Below are 16386 nucleotides of genomic sequence, written 5' to 3' on the forward strand. Positions count from 1 at the left end.
AAAAAAGCTGAATCACTAATGCATAAATGGCTCTTGTTCATAACATGATTTAAATGGAATGCCTCTGATTTAGTTCAGTTTAATTTGGACATCATGCCATCTTTGCAGAATCGTGTTTGTGTCACTTCCATTTTCTTCTTAAATGTTGCTCATCAACAATTCACAGCATCACCCTTTCATTTCACTTTGGCAGCCCAATGTTTCCTCCATGTGTGCACAGTGAGGGCTTCATTCTGATGTAGACTCACAGAATGGTTTGGCTATCGTGACAGAACCATGGAAACATTGTTTTGTCTTCATAACGGTGTTATAATTACATCACGATGTCTTGAAGCAATTATTATTACAATAGTATGTTACAAAGTGTATGTGATGTGTGCATAGCAGTCTGTGCTGCTAACTTTGTTTGGTTTGTACTGAAGTTTGTTTTGGAGGCCTCCAAAGAGTGGTAGTTTGTTATAAATGTTTACAAAATAATTAGCATTTGGGTACATTTCAGCAAAAAAACCCCTGATCTTCCTACCTTGTCATAAGTAATTGCCTTTTTCTTTGTTAACTCAGAAAGAATTGACGTGTTAAAGATATTTTTAACCACAAGGATGACAATTTATGAACTAATTAACTCTCCACTTTTCAATAGCACTCCTTGAGCATGTCGGAGCACTGTAAAATAGAACGAGGGCTCCTTGCCACTCTTGTGAGGCAAACAGTATCACTATACACATTTTACAGAAGTATAAAAGAGAGGCACAGAAATGTGAATTACTTGAGGTTGTTTTGCAGACCTATAGCAGAATTGTTAGAAGATCCAGAGATTCCTATGTGTGTATTAAGAATGTGTGTGCTCGCACACACTCACTCCTGTGTGCAAATCACCCAAAGCCATCAAGTCCTTCTAACTTACTGCTGACAACTCTGTCACACAGCTGTTGAGTTTTACTGATCAGCTTCCAACTCTGGTTTTTTATTCAGATACTTTGTCTTTCATTAAGATTATAGAGCAAAAGATGGGAAAATGAGATTTCTAAAACCATGGGTAGAAAATTGCCAATTGCAAGGAAATAGAAAGCACTGCCCTAAAGAATCAGAAACTACAAATAGGAGTCAAACTCTGCCATTGTACTCTGTTTGAAATCTTGAAATAAGGCTAATGACCACTTTGTTTCATCTGAGAGTACTCTCAAAATGAATAAGGAAGTGACAGCCCTGGAACTTGAACTGTCTTTCCTCTGACTTCTATGACAAATATACTGGACTTTAAAGAAGTGGATGTCTGCTTGTGGGGTGAACTAAAAGCAACATCTGCTGGGTAGGCTCAGAAGGAGGTTTCTGTGACCTTTTAATGGATTGGTTTCTTCAAGACTGACAAAGTTTTGCAGAGGGAGATTCCTGTAAGGTTGAAAGTTCAGAGCAGATTCTGAGTCAGTACCTCCTCTGCCTGATGTTAGTGTCTAAAAATGTCCACCTACACTGTTATGGACAAAACCATAGCACAGCAGTAGGGAGGCAGCTCTGTGCCTTGGCAAAGTGTGGCAGATGTAGTCATTTTTTTAGGGATTTTGGAACTTATTTTCATGGTCTTTAGCACTAAACATCTACAAAACTGTAGTGGCAATGGAGTGCCTAAGTCTACTAGGCTCTTGGCATAATCCCAGCATGGTGATGCTTTCCTTCTCTCCTCTTTTCCACTTCACTAATCTCCCTCTACCAGGCTGGGTTTGCAGGAGATGGAAGAGTTCCTAGAAGGAAGGTGGATGTGTCACCAAGCAGTAGCAGGTTTGTGGTGCTCGTCCCAGGCACAAGGAGGACTAAAGCAGATGCAGCCATTGCTGGTGCAGTGGGGATGTTCAGCTCCCTTGCACTGGAGGGGTTGGAAGCTTTAGACTCAGTTTTAAGTGCCTGCTGTTTTGTTAGCATACCATAGACCACAGAAAGTGTTATTGGGCCTGGAACAACAAAGTATTGTGTCCCTGGTGAGCATGGGAAGCCCTTTGAGCTCTCATTTTCTTTGGGGACATATGTTGGAGTATTTTTCTTTGTCTAATGCTTTCGTGGTTGTATTTTTTGCACCACTGAATGTATCACAGCAAAATCCAATCTCAAGAATAATCACTTTGTAGTTTGGAGAGTATACCTTTCAATACACACCATAATGATCTAGAAGATTAATTGAATAATGAGGTGGTGAAACCAAGCAAGAAAGTATGGAGGACTGGGAGAACATCCCGAAGGATTTAATAAATTGGATGATTGGGCAATATGATGGCAAATGAAATTCACAGAAGATAAACACACAATAATGCATTGGGGGAAATAATTGAAGCTGCTCCTGTGCACTGATGTGTTCTGAATTAACCGCAACTTCTCAAGTGTAAGAACTTGGTGTTATTGAAGGTAGTGCAAGGTCCAAGAACTGAGGCAGAAGGATTACTGAGGGACATCCTGGGCCATATTAACACAAGGTGAAAGAATAATTTTCTGGGCAACCTACTTTACTGAAAGCATGTAGAATGCAAACATGGATTTTTAATTTGAGTAAGAAATTGCTCCTGATTAAACTTCCTAGGATTCGTTCTGGTTACACAGTCTAAATGTATGATGAGTTGTGCTGACAGTAGTATTTGAACCTGAGATTTTCAGCAATAAAATATCTTATACTGGTTAAACTGGAAGGCATTTGGATGAAACACAGTCTTTTTAATGCTTGGATTTTAATTTCACCAGACCAGAGACATTACTCCAGTCTCACAGTTAGTCAATAGTAGGCATAGGACACTCATATATGACTAAAACTAAATCCTGCTATTGGGCCAGTGTTGCAGATACAAGGCATAAAAGCTATTCAGTCTAATAAGTTAGATGAGATGATAGTAATTGGTAAATAAAGAAAAGTATTTAGTAAAGTATTAACCTTCATTGTCAAAACTAGTTTTCCCCCATATTTTAGAAAAATACATATATTTAAAAAAGAAGTGTGGGTTAGAAAAATACATATTTTAAAAAAGAAGTGTGTGTGTAACTTTCCATGGACTGTGGGAGAATTAGCACAAGTATGTGTGTGTACCCACAGATATATGAAAGGAACAGGAGGGATGGCCTTGGCAAGAGATTAAAATAAAAGGATTGAAATGCCATTACATATAAACATATATGAATTCGTGGATTCCAAATTATATTTGACTGTGTGAATGATAATGACTGTAGTGTTTATTTCTGTTGCCTAGGAAAGCCGCATATGTTTGCAATATTGACATTTGAATGTTAAATTCATGTTGTGCTGTTCAATTTTATAACTGATGAAGAGATGTATCTCTGAAATAAAAGCTTCTCCTGGCAGAGCTTACAATCAGTTTTTCTTTAGCATTTGCAGAACATCAGACAGGAGCAGGGGTGGATGGGTTTTGGGTGTTGCTTCTGTGAGCAAAGGGGACCAACGTGGCTGTTCCTCAGGGTGAGCCACTTGGGAGGAGAAGACAAAACCTGCAAGGGGAATGTGCGTTCTTGGGCATGGAAGTGTCCTGCTAAGGCTCTCTAGCATCCACCATAAATGGGAATATGGAAATCACCTCTATGCATAAGATCCACTAATGCTTCTTGAAGGAGTAAAATTCACCCCAAGGTTGTGTGTTGTTCAGCTGTAGATCTAAGAGTATTTCACTGAACTGTAATGAATTTAGCCTTTTGCTGAAGGCAGGAATATACTACAGCCCTGTTGCAGATAGGTTAATTATTATTTAGAGGGGTAAGTATTCTCTGGGACATCACAGTTCACAGCATAAAGAAACCTTGTATTTGAATCTAAGAATGCTTACTCTTAATACTTGCTTCTAATATGTATTTATTGTTGGATCTTGGTAGCCAGACGGCCTGTGGCCTATAGCTCAGATTTCTGGCAGCTCTGGAGCATGAGCTGTCTAGTGCTGGCTATGGAATAAGGCATGCTAGCATAGCACAGCATGGAGCTGGTCTCTTCCAGATGTTCACTAGAGCACAGGGAAGAGCTGACATGACACACTCAAGGAAATGAAGATGGTTGGTTCTTGTGTACAATTTCTAGATTCATTATATCTGTCAGTGATACAGAGTGCTTCTTTTTAGCAGATATCAGTGTTGCTAAACAGATCCAGATGACCACAGAGGGTTTACCCTTTGAAGGAAGGCAGTGCTTCAACCCCAGCAGCTGTGAGGCATTATGTTTTCAAAGATATTCAGAATCATGTGTGGTCCTGAAGAATTTATAGCACAGCTTTCCTGGAGGTCAATTTTGATACCAGCCTCTATCAGATTGACTGATGGGGCTGTAGAAATACCTACCTTGAAGGCAGCTCTTCTGCAGAAAGTATGTCAGTCTTACCTGCTGTTATATAAATGACCTCCCTCTCAGAGCAAGTGTCACAGTGGTTTGGAACATATTGTTTTGAAAATAGTATCTGCAGACTCTGTCTTGCCCCTTCTGCAGAACAGTATCATCTGTGACTTCCCATCTGGTTCCTAATTTTGTCTCCTTCTAAGCTGTCAGCACACCAGATCCTCACACTTCTGTATGAATCTTGGCCCCATCAGCACTGGAACTTTAAATACAGATATCAAAGTGGTAATATATATTAAAAACTCAAATTATACAGAGGTTCTTTCTTGAATGTTCTGCCACTGAAGCATCTCTTTTAGGGTGAAAAACATTTATACTTGCAGTTGTTGGAATGGGCACAAACGTCATCAGGAATCTTCAGTACACCATATGTACATTTTCATCCCTGACTCTCTAGGTCTCCTGGGGAGCCATAGGAATCCATCCCTAACCTTTTAATGCATGAGAAATGTAAGATACTCTGAGCTAGATGTGGTGGCAGTAGAGACCTACTTTTAAACTTCAGAGCTAATCTGGGGTTTGAACTGAGATCCAAAGTACCACTGCAAGTAAGTGCCAGGTCTGGAGTCGCTGTGGAGAGGGGTGGAAGGCTGGTCCTCAGCCCAGGGGTTCTGGGAAGCACGAGGATGTGGGGGTGTGAGCACATCTTCCTCCTTGTCTAGTTACAAGTTTCTGGTTGCAGTCACATGTGCTTCCTCTGTATTCCCAGTATCCCAACACCTCCCCTCCATCACACTTGCCTAGAGCAAGCAGAACTGGAGGAAGATGGGGCTACTCTCCATCCTCGTGAATCTCTTTATAGGCAGCAGGGAAATGAGACCTGCTATTAGGGGAAAATAAGAAGCCAAAAGACAGTAAATTAAGGAGAACACCTGGAACATTTCCAGCTGTAGCTCTAAACCAGGCTGAAAATATACCTGGGGAAGGTGACAGAAGTCAAAGTGTGCTCAGCAAGGCTCTTAAAGCCCTCTGGAGAGAAGTGGTGACTTGAAAGCAGGGGGACGCTGAGTACCTGAGTCCTGCTCCTGGTGTCAGGAGGAGTACTGGCTGCCCCTGAGATGTAGCTGCAAGAACTGCTCTGTGTGCCTGGAGGAGTGTGGGGGGAAAACTCAAAGTCATTGAATGACTCCAGTGCATCAGATTTGTTCTCAGTAATTTAATGATTGCTGCTTTCAAATGCACTAATTTTTTTAAACCCCTCCCCCCGAAAAAACCCCCCAAAAACCCAACAAAGCAACAAACCAAATCAAAACTGCTTCAAAAAGTACCACTGAGGGGTATCTTCTGACAGTTCCTCAGGTAAGGATTTGTACATAAGACTTGTTACATAACCAATACTGGGACATTTACTTAATAGCAAAATAAAGTTTATTTTATTAATTTTATTCATTTGGGTGATAAATGGAAAAAAACCATTTCCCATAGTGGATGGAGTCTAGTATGAACATCACAATGTACAGTTTCAGTGTTACAGCTATTGCAAAGTACTAAGCTGGATAAACAGCTGCCAGTTACAGGAGTTGCTGGCAGGATTTTCAAGGACTGTACTTTGTAGTAAGGAGTTCTAGGGAGTTTTGAAAGGTTGTCACCTGATGCAATAGGAATGCATGACTAATTTGATGTGTTAGCTGATTAATTTTAAGTTTACTAGGGCTTTTGAGGAGAATCCAAAGATTAAACATTATGGCACATTTACGGATCCAAACTCTGGTTTTCTAGCTTTATGTAAAAACAAACAAACAAACCAGGCTCAGATTGTTTTTGTTTTTGCATACACCACTACTAGTTTTATCACAGCAAGAAACTTCTTTCTCACACTAATTTATACTGGTGAAATGGAAAGCAGGTTAGTATTTATGCCCAACCATGTGTGAAATTAGTATCCTACAAGTGCATTGAAATGAATGCTTGTGGTAATAAAGTAGTAGTCACTGTTTAATTTTAATGCATGCTTCACTTTAAAATTGGTTTTCTGAATAGCTACTAAGAACATTTACATTCTTCCCAAAAACACTTCAATATTTAATACTTCCTTTTTCTGGTCTGGTTCTGTAACTCTCTCTGTACTGGTCAGAATTTGCCTGGGAGATTGCTTAGAATTTAGGAGCTACTGGTAAAAAAGTGCTTCTCAGTATCACTAAGAATCTGGCAGAACTTCAAAATCAGGATTAAAAGTTTGCAGGAAAATCAGAATAAAATGTTCCAGCTTAACAGTGCTTAAGACTGATGTTCTTTATGTACATAAAAGTACAGTTTAGTCTTGGCCAACACAAGCTTTTCTTTTCAAGCCTTATGTAGCAAATGGAGCCTGGTTGAGGAATACCACTTTTGTGTTTAGATTTATTTATTTCATTAGTTAACAGAATCTGTGATCCACTACCACTTATTAGCAACTTACTTAGCAAATTAATCCAAATAGTTACCAAGCAGAAAAGAATTTTCAGTCACTATTGGCTCTTCCAGATTCATATCTGTAAACTTAGCTAAGACTTGTGTCGTCTTCTTGGATGCATCAGCTGTTCTGCTTGTTGCTAATTCAGTCTAAGCTTCTGTGGCCAGAGTGGCAAATACAGGTCTGGAACTTATGGAGGAGACACATTTGTCTAATTGATGATGCTAGTAAACCTTTGCACAGCCACTGTTATAAAAATATTCTATAATTTGTAAATTGTTTTGCTAATTGCTATTGCTTTCTTCTGGGTGGGGCGATGTTTCTGTAGGGAAGTGATTATTGCTCAGCTTCCTGTTCAAATTTGAGGAAATTGGAATTTGTGTCAGCTCTGAAAGCAGAAGACTAGATGGCAACTGAGCAGACATTCCCATTTCAGCTGTGATCCAGAGGGGGATATAAAAAGAGTGGAGATGATACTGGGACAGGGACTGTGGCATGGTATTAGAGCTTGCTCTATGCCTGCCCATACAGCTGTTCCACATCTGAGCAAACAGTAGAGCTAAGCCACACGTGTGAGTGTGAATGTGGGTGCTGCAAAGCCAACCTTGATGTGTGCGTGCTGTCTGCTGAGTCAGAAATAATCTTTGGCATATAAATGGGTATTTGAGTCTGAGCATGTGAAACATGTCTTCTGCCTCCTCCATCCTGCCCTGGAGGCTTCTCTGAACACCCTGTTTCCGGGGACTTGCAGATTTTTCCTTGCAGGATTCCTGATAGTCTAGAATACAGATGGAAAATTCCACCCCACTGTGCCTGGTCCCATTTCAATTCTAATACCTAGACATAGGCCTAAATATATGTGAGAAATTCTTCTCCCATACCCAAAATGTAGCTGCAAATAACTTATTAACAAGGCAGCCTTAGGTGCTTTTAAGACTTACATTTTCCTGCTCTACTAATCAGGTTTTCTCTCGATCCCACCTCCTAAAAACACTTTCTGTTTAGACGTTGCTGTGTCACTGAATGGGAGGGACTTTCTGCACAAGTGATGGTCTCTGCAGCACCTAGCAGACTGCAGCTTGTCTGCTGAGTTCTGGCAGATTGGTTTTTCTCCCTGTCCCTTTAGAATGACAGCTCTTGGCCCAGGTACTGTGTTTGGTAGCACTGGCCTCTTGAGCCTTTGTGCAGGACTTTACATGTGCCTTCCCAGAGTTCTGTTCTGATTCCAGCAGTGCAGCTGTCCTGGAGCCATCAAATATATTTCTCCTGTCTTGGATCTCTGTCTTGGAAAGATGAATTTTACTGATTTCTCGTTCACATTCTTCCTCCTCCTCTCATCCTGTAGCATGCAAGCTCATGAGATTTAGCTAAAAATTGTTTCATCTGAGATACCACCTATTGCCATCCCATTGGAAAACTTGACTGTAGCAGAGGCCTTAAATCAAAAGCCTCTGTGACAGTTTCTGATCTTTGAGCAGCTTTAGGGGCTGTCAAAAAGAAAAACATTCGTACCTAGTTAAACGAAGTTGTTTGGCATGGATTGAGGTATTTGTCAAGTACAGCCATGCAAAAGATTAAAGCAGTGTCTGTCAGTGAAAACTACTGTTTTTTGGCTTATGTAATTCTACAGGGTTTTTTCCCATGTTTTGCTTTTCAAGGAAAAACTGTAGGTGCCTTCAGCATTATATCTAAAAAGAGAATTATACATTGCAGATAGTATTTCATTCTATATTTAACAGCTCTTCTTTGAACAAAAAAACCTGTAAACTCATTGCTGGGTCTTGAACTGAAGTCATGGTGGTTCCTAGTTGTTAGTGATATTTTACAGTGACAGCCCTGTTCTGCTTGCAGTGTTAAGAAAAACAGTAGCTCACTCAGTGTCTGAGTTTCCACGAAAATTTACTGATATTGGACTATAGTACTGCCTGTCCTGCAGTGCCATGGTGTGCGCATATGAGAGGTGTGTGCAAAATGTGACAGCAGGACTGCTGCTTCAGTGATAAAGCCATGAAAACAGTGAATAAACTGGGCAGGGCTTCCCTGGCCAGTGGAGCTGCAAGCAGAGAAGAACAAACTTGCTGTGTCCTATGCAGCAGAGATGAGCAAGAAAAAGGTGTGGCTAAGTCTTGATAGACTTCAACGAAAAATGTCTCAAAACACTTTTATTCTTTAAAAAGCGAAAATTCCCATTTGTTTTAAATTATGAGAGATTTGGGTCCATTCATGTTCCCATGATATTTTTCTGTGAAGAAAAAAATAATTTCTTTTCAGAAGATACTAGTATTTTATATGGTTAAATATGAGTATTTTCACTGGTTTAATCATTAATCAGAAATCTGTGTAGGTTTTGGGATGGCAGGTAAGCTAAAGGAGCTGCTCTCCTCCCCCTCAGCATTTTCTAACACCTTTGAGTGGAGGTTATACAGACAAATGTGCTTTCTGTGGCCTATGTAATTCCTATAACTGATGCTGTAGGACACATCTGCAGGGTTCCTAAGGAAAGGGAAACATAAATTTCTCTGTCATTGACAAAAAATAATTCCCTTTGGATGATGCTAAACCTTCCTTGCTTATGGGTAACTCCTGTCTGGCTTCTAAGGATGCTCCAGAATCCTTTAACTTTAAAACCAATCAGGTTGTACCAAATCCTGAGTGGATTCAAAGCTTCACGAGGAAACCACATTCTTCCCAGCTGCCAAGCTCACACTCCTGAATGAACCCATATGTAAGATTCCTGGGGAGCAAATCTGCTTTGGGCTAGTGAATATTCAGAAATGAGATCATGAGATGGGATCCAAAATGATGCAACTTGTTTAAGCCCAGAAGAGGGAAGGCTTTTCTGCACTGTGCTGTGATATGGAAGGGGTAAATGGTCACTGAAGAAAGTCTAGTGCTTGAAAGACTTGATTTTACTCAGATGATTGTACTGCTGCCATGCCTGATGTTGAGGTGCTTCTGGCATCCTGGTAGTCCTGAGAAGAGGAGTCAGAGGCTGCACAGGGGTCTGTAATGAACTTTGGCAACCTGGACATAGACTTTGTGTTGTTACTTCCTGCAGATAGTTGTAAAATGACCTTTTTAAATCCACAAACATAAAAAGATAAATGGCTCCAGTTAAAACCAGCTGGAGGTGGGCAAGAGAAATAGCACTACATGAGATATCAGGAGGGAAGGAGTGAGGAAACAAAGTACTTAGGTGGATCTCTGTATGATGTTTGCTCATATTTCTGAGTCTCTGGGCATGACATATTCTGTTTCAATTGGAGTAGTAAAGAGTAAGGTCAGAGGAGATGTCACTGGGATCTCTGTGCTCATCCTGCCTGGTCAATACCATTTTGACAGTTAAATTGCTGCAGGGAAATTTTCAGTCTTTTTATCAAGTGTAATATACATCCAAATCCAGCCTTCCCTTATGTTCTATTGAGAAGAGATCAGGTGGAGGAAACAACCCATGCTCTTCTGGCATCTAAAATAATCTGGGCTGAAACAGAAAATGTTCTGACAGCCTCTATTGCTACACTACCTACGGATTGAGAACTGATCCAAACAGTGCCACTTACAACCAGTTGGCTCTGGCACTTCTGCTAGACAAAGTATTTTCTTCATTAAGATGCACTAGGCTGATACCTCTTTTGAAGTGCTCCAGTGTGTCCCTCCATGCTGACCAGGTTTTTGGAGAGGTTTTGTCCTTGAGTCTCTTAAACATCAGAGATTTTTCAATGGCAAATGAGGAGTGATGATTAGGCATTACCCCTAAAGGATAAAGACAGTGAGGCCACGGGGGTGTTTGGCTAAAAGACTTCTATTCTTGAGGAGTGATGGATGGGATTTTGCAGCCAGGATGGGATGTCCAAGGGTGGTACAGCCAGAGGGGTCATCACACCAACAGTTGCTTTTTCTTTCTGAAGGTGGAGGAAGCAAAGATGAACAACTGTGAGGTGTGAGTGTAACATTTCTGTTTTACAGTGGTGGTTGGGTGAAAAAGCAACATTTCTCCTTAAGCTCATTTTAGAGCTGTTATGTGGTTGTAGAAGAATGAGGAGCTGGGGAAACTTCAAATAGGTGAACAGGAAAAGAAAAGTGCCCAAATGGCAAACATCTGTCTTCATCTATCTCTGCCTGTCTGTGCTTGAAACCTTGAGAGCTGGACTCAGGGAAGAACATTTAATTCAGTGGCTAACAAAGTACAAACAAGTATTCCTCACAGCACTCCTTTTGAGACAATTATTGTCCCAAATCACAAATATTGGAGCTACAGTAGAGAAATCAAAATCATTTAGCGAGCAGAATCAATGTCTGAGCTGGGACCAGGATCTTGGCTTTCCAAACTCCTTTTTGGCTCTCTAGTCACTGAGGACTGTAAAGAATAAAATCTGAAGGCGTACCTGCAACAACATGCAGTTTCGCTGATCGTTTCCAAAGCAATCGTGCCCAACAGATCCTGAACATAAAAAAAATCGCTTAACCGCTCTACCCAACCCCAAAACAAAGAACAGTTTTTTGTCTCCGTATAAGCACAACAGGGTTCACTTTCAGCCCCCGAGTCTTTCCCAGCTCACAGCCGAGCTCCGCGCCGTGCCCCCGCGGCTGTTCAGCGGAGGGGAGACATGGCAGCGGTGCAGCCCAGGGATGCACAGCCATATGGCTGTGGAGGGCACAGGGGTAGGGAATAAACCAAACATTCCCTCCCGGCCCCCGCGGGGCGTCCGTGCCCGCACCTGTGCCCGGCCCGCCCCGCCCCGAGCGGCCGGAGCCGCGCCCCGCCCGGAGCGGCCGCGCCCCGCGGAGGGGCTGCCCCGGCCTCCCCGGCCCGGCCTGGCCCGGCCCGGCCTGGCTCGGCTCGGCTCAGGAAGCGCCGGCGGGGGAGCGGCGGGGGCGGCCGCCGGGGGCCGGGCCGGGCTGTCAGCGCGGCGAGGGGCAGCGGCGGCGGCGGCGGGGGGAGCGGAGCGGGTCGGAACAATAGCGGGCGGAGGGGAGGGGGCCGGCGGCGGCGGGGCTCGGCACCGGCTCCCCGCCCCGGCCGCACCGCCCAGCGCAGCCCGGGGGCAGCGCAGCCCAGCCCCGGGGCAGCCGCCCCGCAGGCACCGCGGAGGGGATGATCCCAGCGGCGCTCGGCTGGGCTCGCAGCTGAACGCTCCTCCATCCCTCCCTCTCTCCCTCCTCTTCTCCCTCCCTCTTTTTCTCTCTCTCTCTCTCTCGGCTCTCCTCCTCCCTAACTCACTGGATATTACCAGCCGCCGGGCTCGCCGCCGCCTCTCCCCCAGCCATGAATCCCGCCGAAGGGGCGGCGGAGGAAGGCGCTGTCCCTGACTCCGAGGTGGATGCTTTCTTCCGAACAGGTAGGGGGACCGCGGGGAAGGGGCCAGGGCAGCGCCGGGCCCTGCCTCCGCCGCGGGATGCGGGGCTGGCGGCTGCGGCGCCGCGGGGAGGGGACGGAGGGGATGGAGGGGATGGAGGGGGTCCCCGCCTGTCTCCGCGCTTTGTCCGCCGCAGCCCCTCGGTGCTCCCGTGCCCCCGTCGCCCCTCCCGCCCCTGGGAGGATGCTGCTACCGCGGGGCTGCGCTCCCACCGCTCCCCTCGGGAGAGGACCGGCCGGGCCCCCGCCCCAAGCGGGCACAAAAGCCCCGCGGGGATGCTCGGGGAGAGCTGCCGCGTTGTCACCCCCGCGGGAAGCAGCGCCGGCAGGGCCCCGCCGAGTCCCCACCCCGGGCGGCGGCCACCCGGGTACCGGCTGGTGTTGGGAAGCGGAACTGCTGCCAGCCCCGCTCCAGCCCAGCGAAGCGCCGGGCGCTGCCCCTGCCGCCCTCGGGTGGGCAGGGAGTGAGCGCAGGGGCGCCCCGGGCAGCGCTCGCCCGCAGCCCCGCGGCCGCCCGGAGATGCTGACATCGGGAAACGGGCTCGCTCAGGGCTGGGGGAGAGCCCTGCTTCACTCTCCCGAGTCAAAGGATGCTGAAGTGCAGCCAAAGTGAATCTGGACTCCCGCAGAGCGTCCCCACGCTAATGAAGCAGTGGTTAATTAAATGTTGTGGGCAGTAGGTACGTGCTGGGGTCCCCACTGCATCACCCGTTTGTGAGGGGGTGTTTGTGTGGGAGCCCCCAGCTCTGAAACGTGGCTTTGCACTGGATGAGCATCTCAGCTGAAGCAACTTGTGGTCTGCATGACACACCCCCCCTTCTCCCTCGCTCCCTCCCCCATCAAAATCTTAAGAAAGTTTTATAATCTTCTTGGTAGATTTTTAATTTAAAATTGTAAAGGATTAAGTACTTGTTTCATAAGGGGATTGACCCTTTTGGGCTGGGACTGACACTTACTGCCACAGCTGTTTGTCAAGACTGCTTTTCAGCTGTTTTCCTTCTACCTGCTCATTAGCTACACACAATGCTTTGAGCTCCAGTTACAAAAAAGCGATTATGTAATCACCAAAACTTTAAAGAAGTAAAATCTTGAAGGCCTGCAGCAGCTCCCTGCTATGGTAGACTGCACCCCATTTATGTGAAAACCCTTTGATCTGAGGATAAGAATAATAAGGTCTGGCTGTGTGTATCTTATGATCCACAAGCCATTAAGCCATAGGGTATTTGCCTGTTGATAGCCTACCTGGTTACAAGATAATTTCCTAAGTCTCAACAACGACAGATTTGTTAGAAAAAAAGAAAAGAAAAACAACCCACCAATTTTCCTTTTAAAAGGAACGTTAATTAAGTTCCCCCCCTACCTTGTCACTCTCTCTCCTTCTTCACCCAAAGCTGAATCATTTTTCTGTGACACTGCCTTCTCAATGTAAGCACATTAGCAGAATTGAATTTGGAGAGAGTCAAATCTGTCTAGCTTATATAAAAAAGTATTCCTAAATGAGGGAAAAGCACGGGGAGCCATGTGGCTAGACATTTCTCTTAAGCTTCTCTCCTCCTTCACCTTAAATTTCACCTGTAGATCCGTGAATACACTTGTAACCTGCATTATACATTTAGCCCTGAGATTTTAGAGTCTCCTAACACTTCTGCTTCCTGAGGAAACAAAATGACAGGGACCTAGGCTTTGGAGAGGTACCTCAGTCCTATCCTTGCACTGAAACATGCATGCACAGGCCATCCCTGATGGTTGTCAGCTTCACCTTAAGCTTCATAAAAGAAGATGGCAAAATTCTTGTTTCTGCATCATTATGTAGCATCTTGTGTCCAAAATGATGATGTGGGAGAAAAGCCCCCAGACTATTAGTAATTAATTTTGGCTGTCTGCTGGCAGCATCCCTGAGAAATGGGGAGCAGGAGCACGTATGACTTGTGTGAAATGCCAGTGTTGGTTCTCTGTGTTGTTTGGGGCCCCTTCACTCGTGGGTTTGGGCACTGCTGTTGTGCCTCTGTGAAGTTGGGTTTAATGGATGGTGGAGAGAACAGCTGATGTGGGGTTTGGGAGAACAATTGTAGCCAGGACACAACTGACTCCCACACCTCTCAGGCTGACAATAGTGATCCTGCCTGAGTGAGGACTGTGGGATGGGGTCTGATTTGTAATAGCTACAGAGACCTGCATTGACTTAGCATTCTTTCCCCCTTCATACTAATTTTTTTTTCTTCTATACCTTGTCCTGACTTGTGTTCTGGATTTGTAAAGCATAACTATTGTCTTACATGCTCACATCAAATAAAAAAAAAGACTGTATATGGTTTAAAGATTTAGCTGCTCTGATAACCCAAACTTATACTAAACAGCCTAAACTCTCCCCAAATTCACACTTACCACGTGAAAAAGCATGAACGCATCATTTGTTAAAAAAAAAAAAAACAACAGCAACAAAAAAACCAGACTGGAAACAACTGAGCCTCTCCGTGGCTTTTAGCAGGCAGCCGGGTTTGCACTGAGCCGGGAGGATCGATAGGCTGCTCCCTGCGACCGGCAGAGGAGGCTGATGCTGGGAGTGGCGCCGCTCGCAGAGCAGCTCCCCCAGCAGCACCCAAACACTCGAGGTCTCCGTCCCTTATCAGCGGGGACACCGAGACAGCAGCTTTCTGAGCTGTACCTGGAAAGGCAAACTGAAGAAATTGACATTAAGTAATAAAGGAAGGTCTGTTCTGGTTCTTACACTGATGAGAACTAGGAATGACTTTCAAGTAAAGGGTGGATTTAACAACTGTGTAGTTGATGCTGGCAGTCAGTTAAAACCTCCCTAGAGTCAGGCAGGAAAGGGACTATTCTGATTTTCACCATCTGATATATGCAGTAAGAAATTCAGGAATTCTCTTTCAGACAATCAATCCCATGAAGTTGGGATAAAAATTAACAGGCAGAGGGATGTGAAGGGCAGAAATTACTGTTGCTGTCTCCAGCTCTGATTTCTAGGATAACACCATCTGCTGAATTGTAGCAGCATTTTCTGCATGATGTCTATTGCTTCTGCTTGAGTAAAAACCTGAATCTGTGCCTAGGTATGCCTTACCAAGTTTCTTAAGTCTGGTCTTTTGACAGGTAAAATATGACCAGGATCTCTGGAACTCTTAATAATCTGTATTAAATGTGTACTGAAACTTTTTTATTGTGTGGAATGGAATCCAAATACTTACAGTTTCAAACATAAAGTAAGTCACTTTCAAAGTGTACAAATAAGAGATATCCCTTGAATACAGACACAGAGATAAAGCTTTAGCTTCCTGCTTAAGCTGCAGTAATTACTGCAGTGTGTTTTGGATACAGGGGTGAAACACATAAGGAAACTCTTTACCAAAAATTTAAATATTTATAGAGGTCAGTGACACAACAATTTAGCAAACTACCAATTACTAGCAAAAGTAGTCATCATATTTCTTGTGCACTAGCAGGTACTGTTTTATTTTCTAATTTATTTTTCTGGCACTTAAGTATAACACTGATTATGTGTGATATGAAGATGCCGACTTTGTCATTGATACTTCCTGGAGTTGAATTGATGTTGTTCCATCTCCTTTGGATGTGATGAATTATTCTGTTTGCTCTCTGCTTTTCAGCCAGCCATACTTGTAGTGTTCTTCATTTGTGCATGAGTGACTGGCAGTTCTGCTGTTAAATAACTTTAAAATGATTGGCATTGGCCAGGCTGTTTAAACAAAAGATGTGCATGAAATAGTGTCAGCAGAGAAGTGCTCCTCGAGGTTTGATGGACTCAAGTGTGTCCTCATAGAGCAGGTAAATTGATTCAACTGAGTTGTCACTGGGATGAGGTGTTTGTGTGATGCCTGGCTTTCTTACCTTGAGACTTTATAATTCATAAGGCCTGGTCTGGTAATGTGTGCTGCTGTTAAAGGAGGCTCTGTTGCAGAAAAGGCTGTCAGGTCTGTCTTGCCATTTGGAAAGCTCTTGTGTTCTTTGAGGTGATGCTTTTAATCAAAATCTGTACCAGTCTCTGGAGGCTTTGACCTCTGACCCTGTCAGGAAGATGAGTTTTGTTTTCTTCCTTTATTGTCTAGTGTAGGTGGTTTTTATTTTTTCATGTGATTGGTGTGGGGGAGGAGTTGCTGTTTTACTACAGGTGGGAGCCCAGGTCCCCCCAAGCCTCCCCAGTGCATGGGGAAGGCTGTGTGGCTCTGCCCTGTGGTTCTTCCATCTTCTCCACCTCAGGACTCGGAGGCAGATCTGCTAGTTCAGAAATTT

The 16386-nt window shown here is 44.2% G+C and overlaps 1 protein-coding gene across 5 annotated transcripts in view; it reads left to right on the forward strand.

The window, feature by feature from the left end:
- The first annotated feature begins 11958 nt into the window (after positions 1-11958).
- KALRN (kalirin RhoGEF kinase) overlaps positions 11959-16386 on the forward strand; it is a 473348-nt gene continuing 468920 nt past the window's right edge. For 2 of the 5 annotated variants that reach the window (XM_083865422.1, XM_083865421.1), the window contains exon 1: positions 11971-12100. In XM_083865422.1, coding sequence (XP_083721548.1) covers positions 12028-12100 — 73 coding nt within the window. In that variant the 5' untranslated portion in view covers positions 11971-12027. Of the gene's footprint in view, positions 12101-16386 lie in introns of all 5 variants that reach the window. The other 3 variants (XM_083865423.1, XM_083865425.1, XM_083865420.1) reach the window with 3 other exon arrangements.

The sequence above is a fragment of the Zosterops lateralis genome (assembly GCF_965231275.1).
Source record: "Zosterops lateralis genome assembly, chromosome: 7".
Taxonomy (NCBI): Eukaryota; Metazoa; Chordata; class Aves; order Passeriformes; family Zosteropidae; genus Zosterops; species Zosterops lateralis.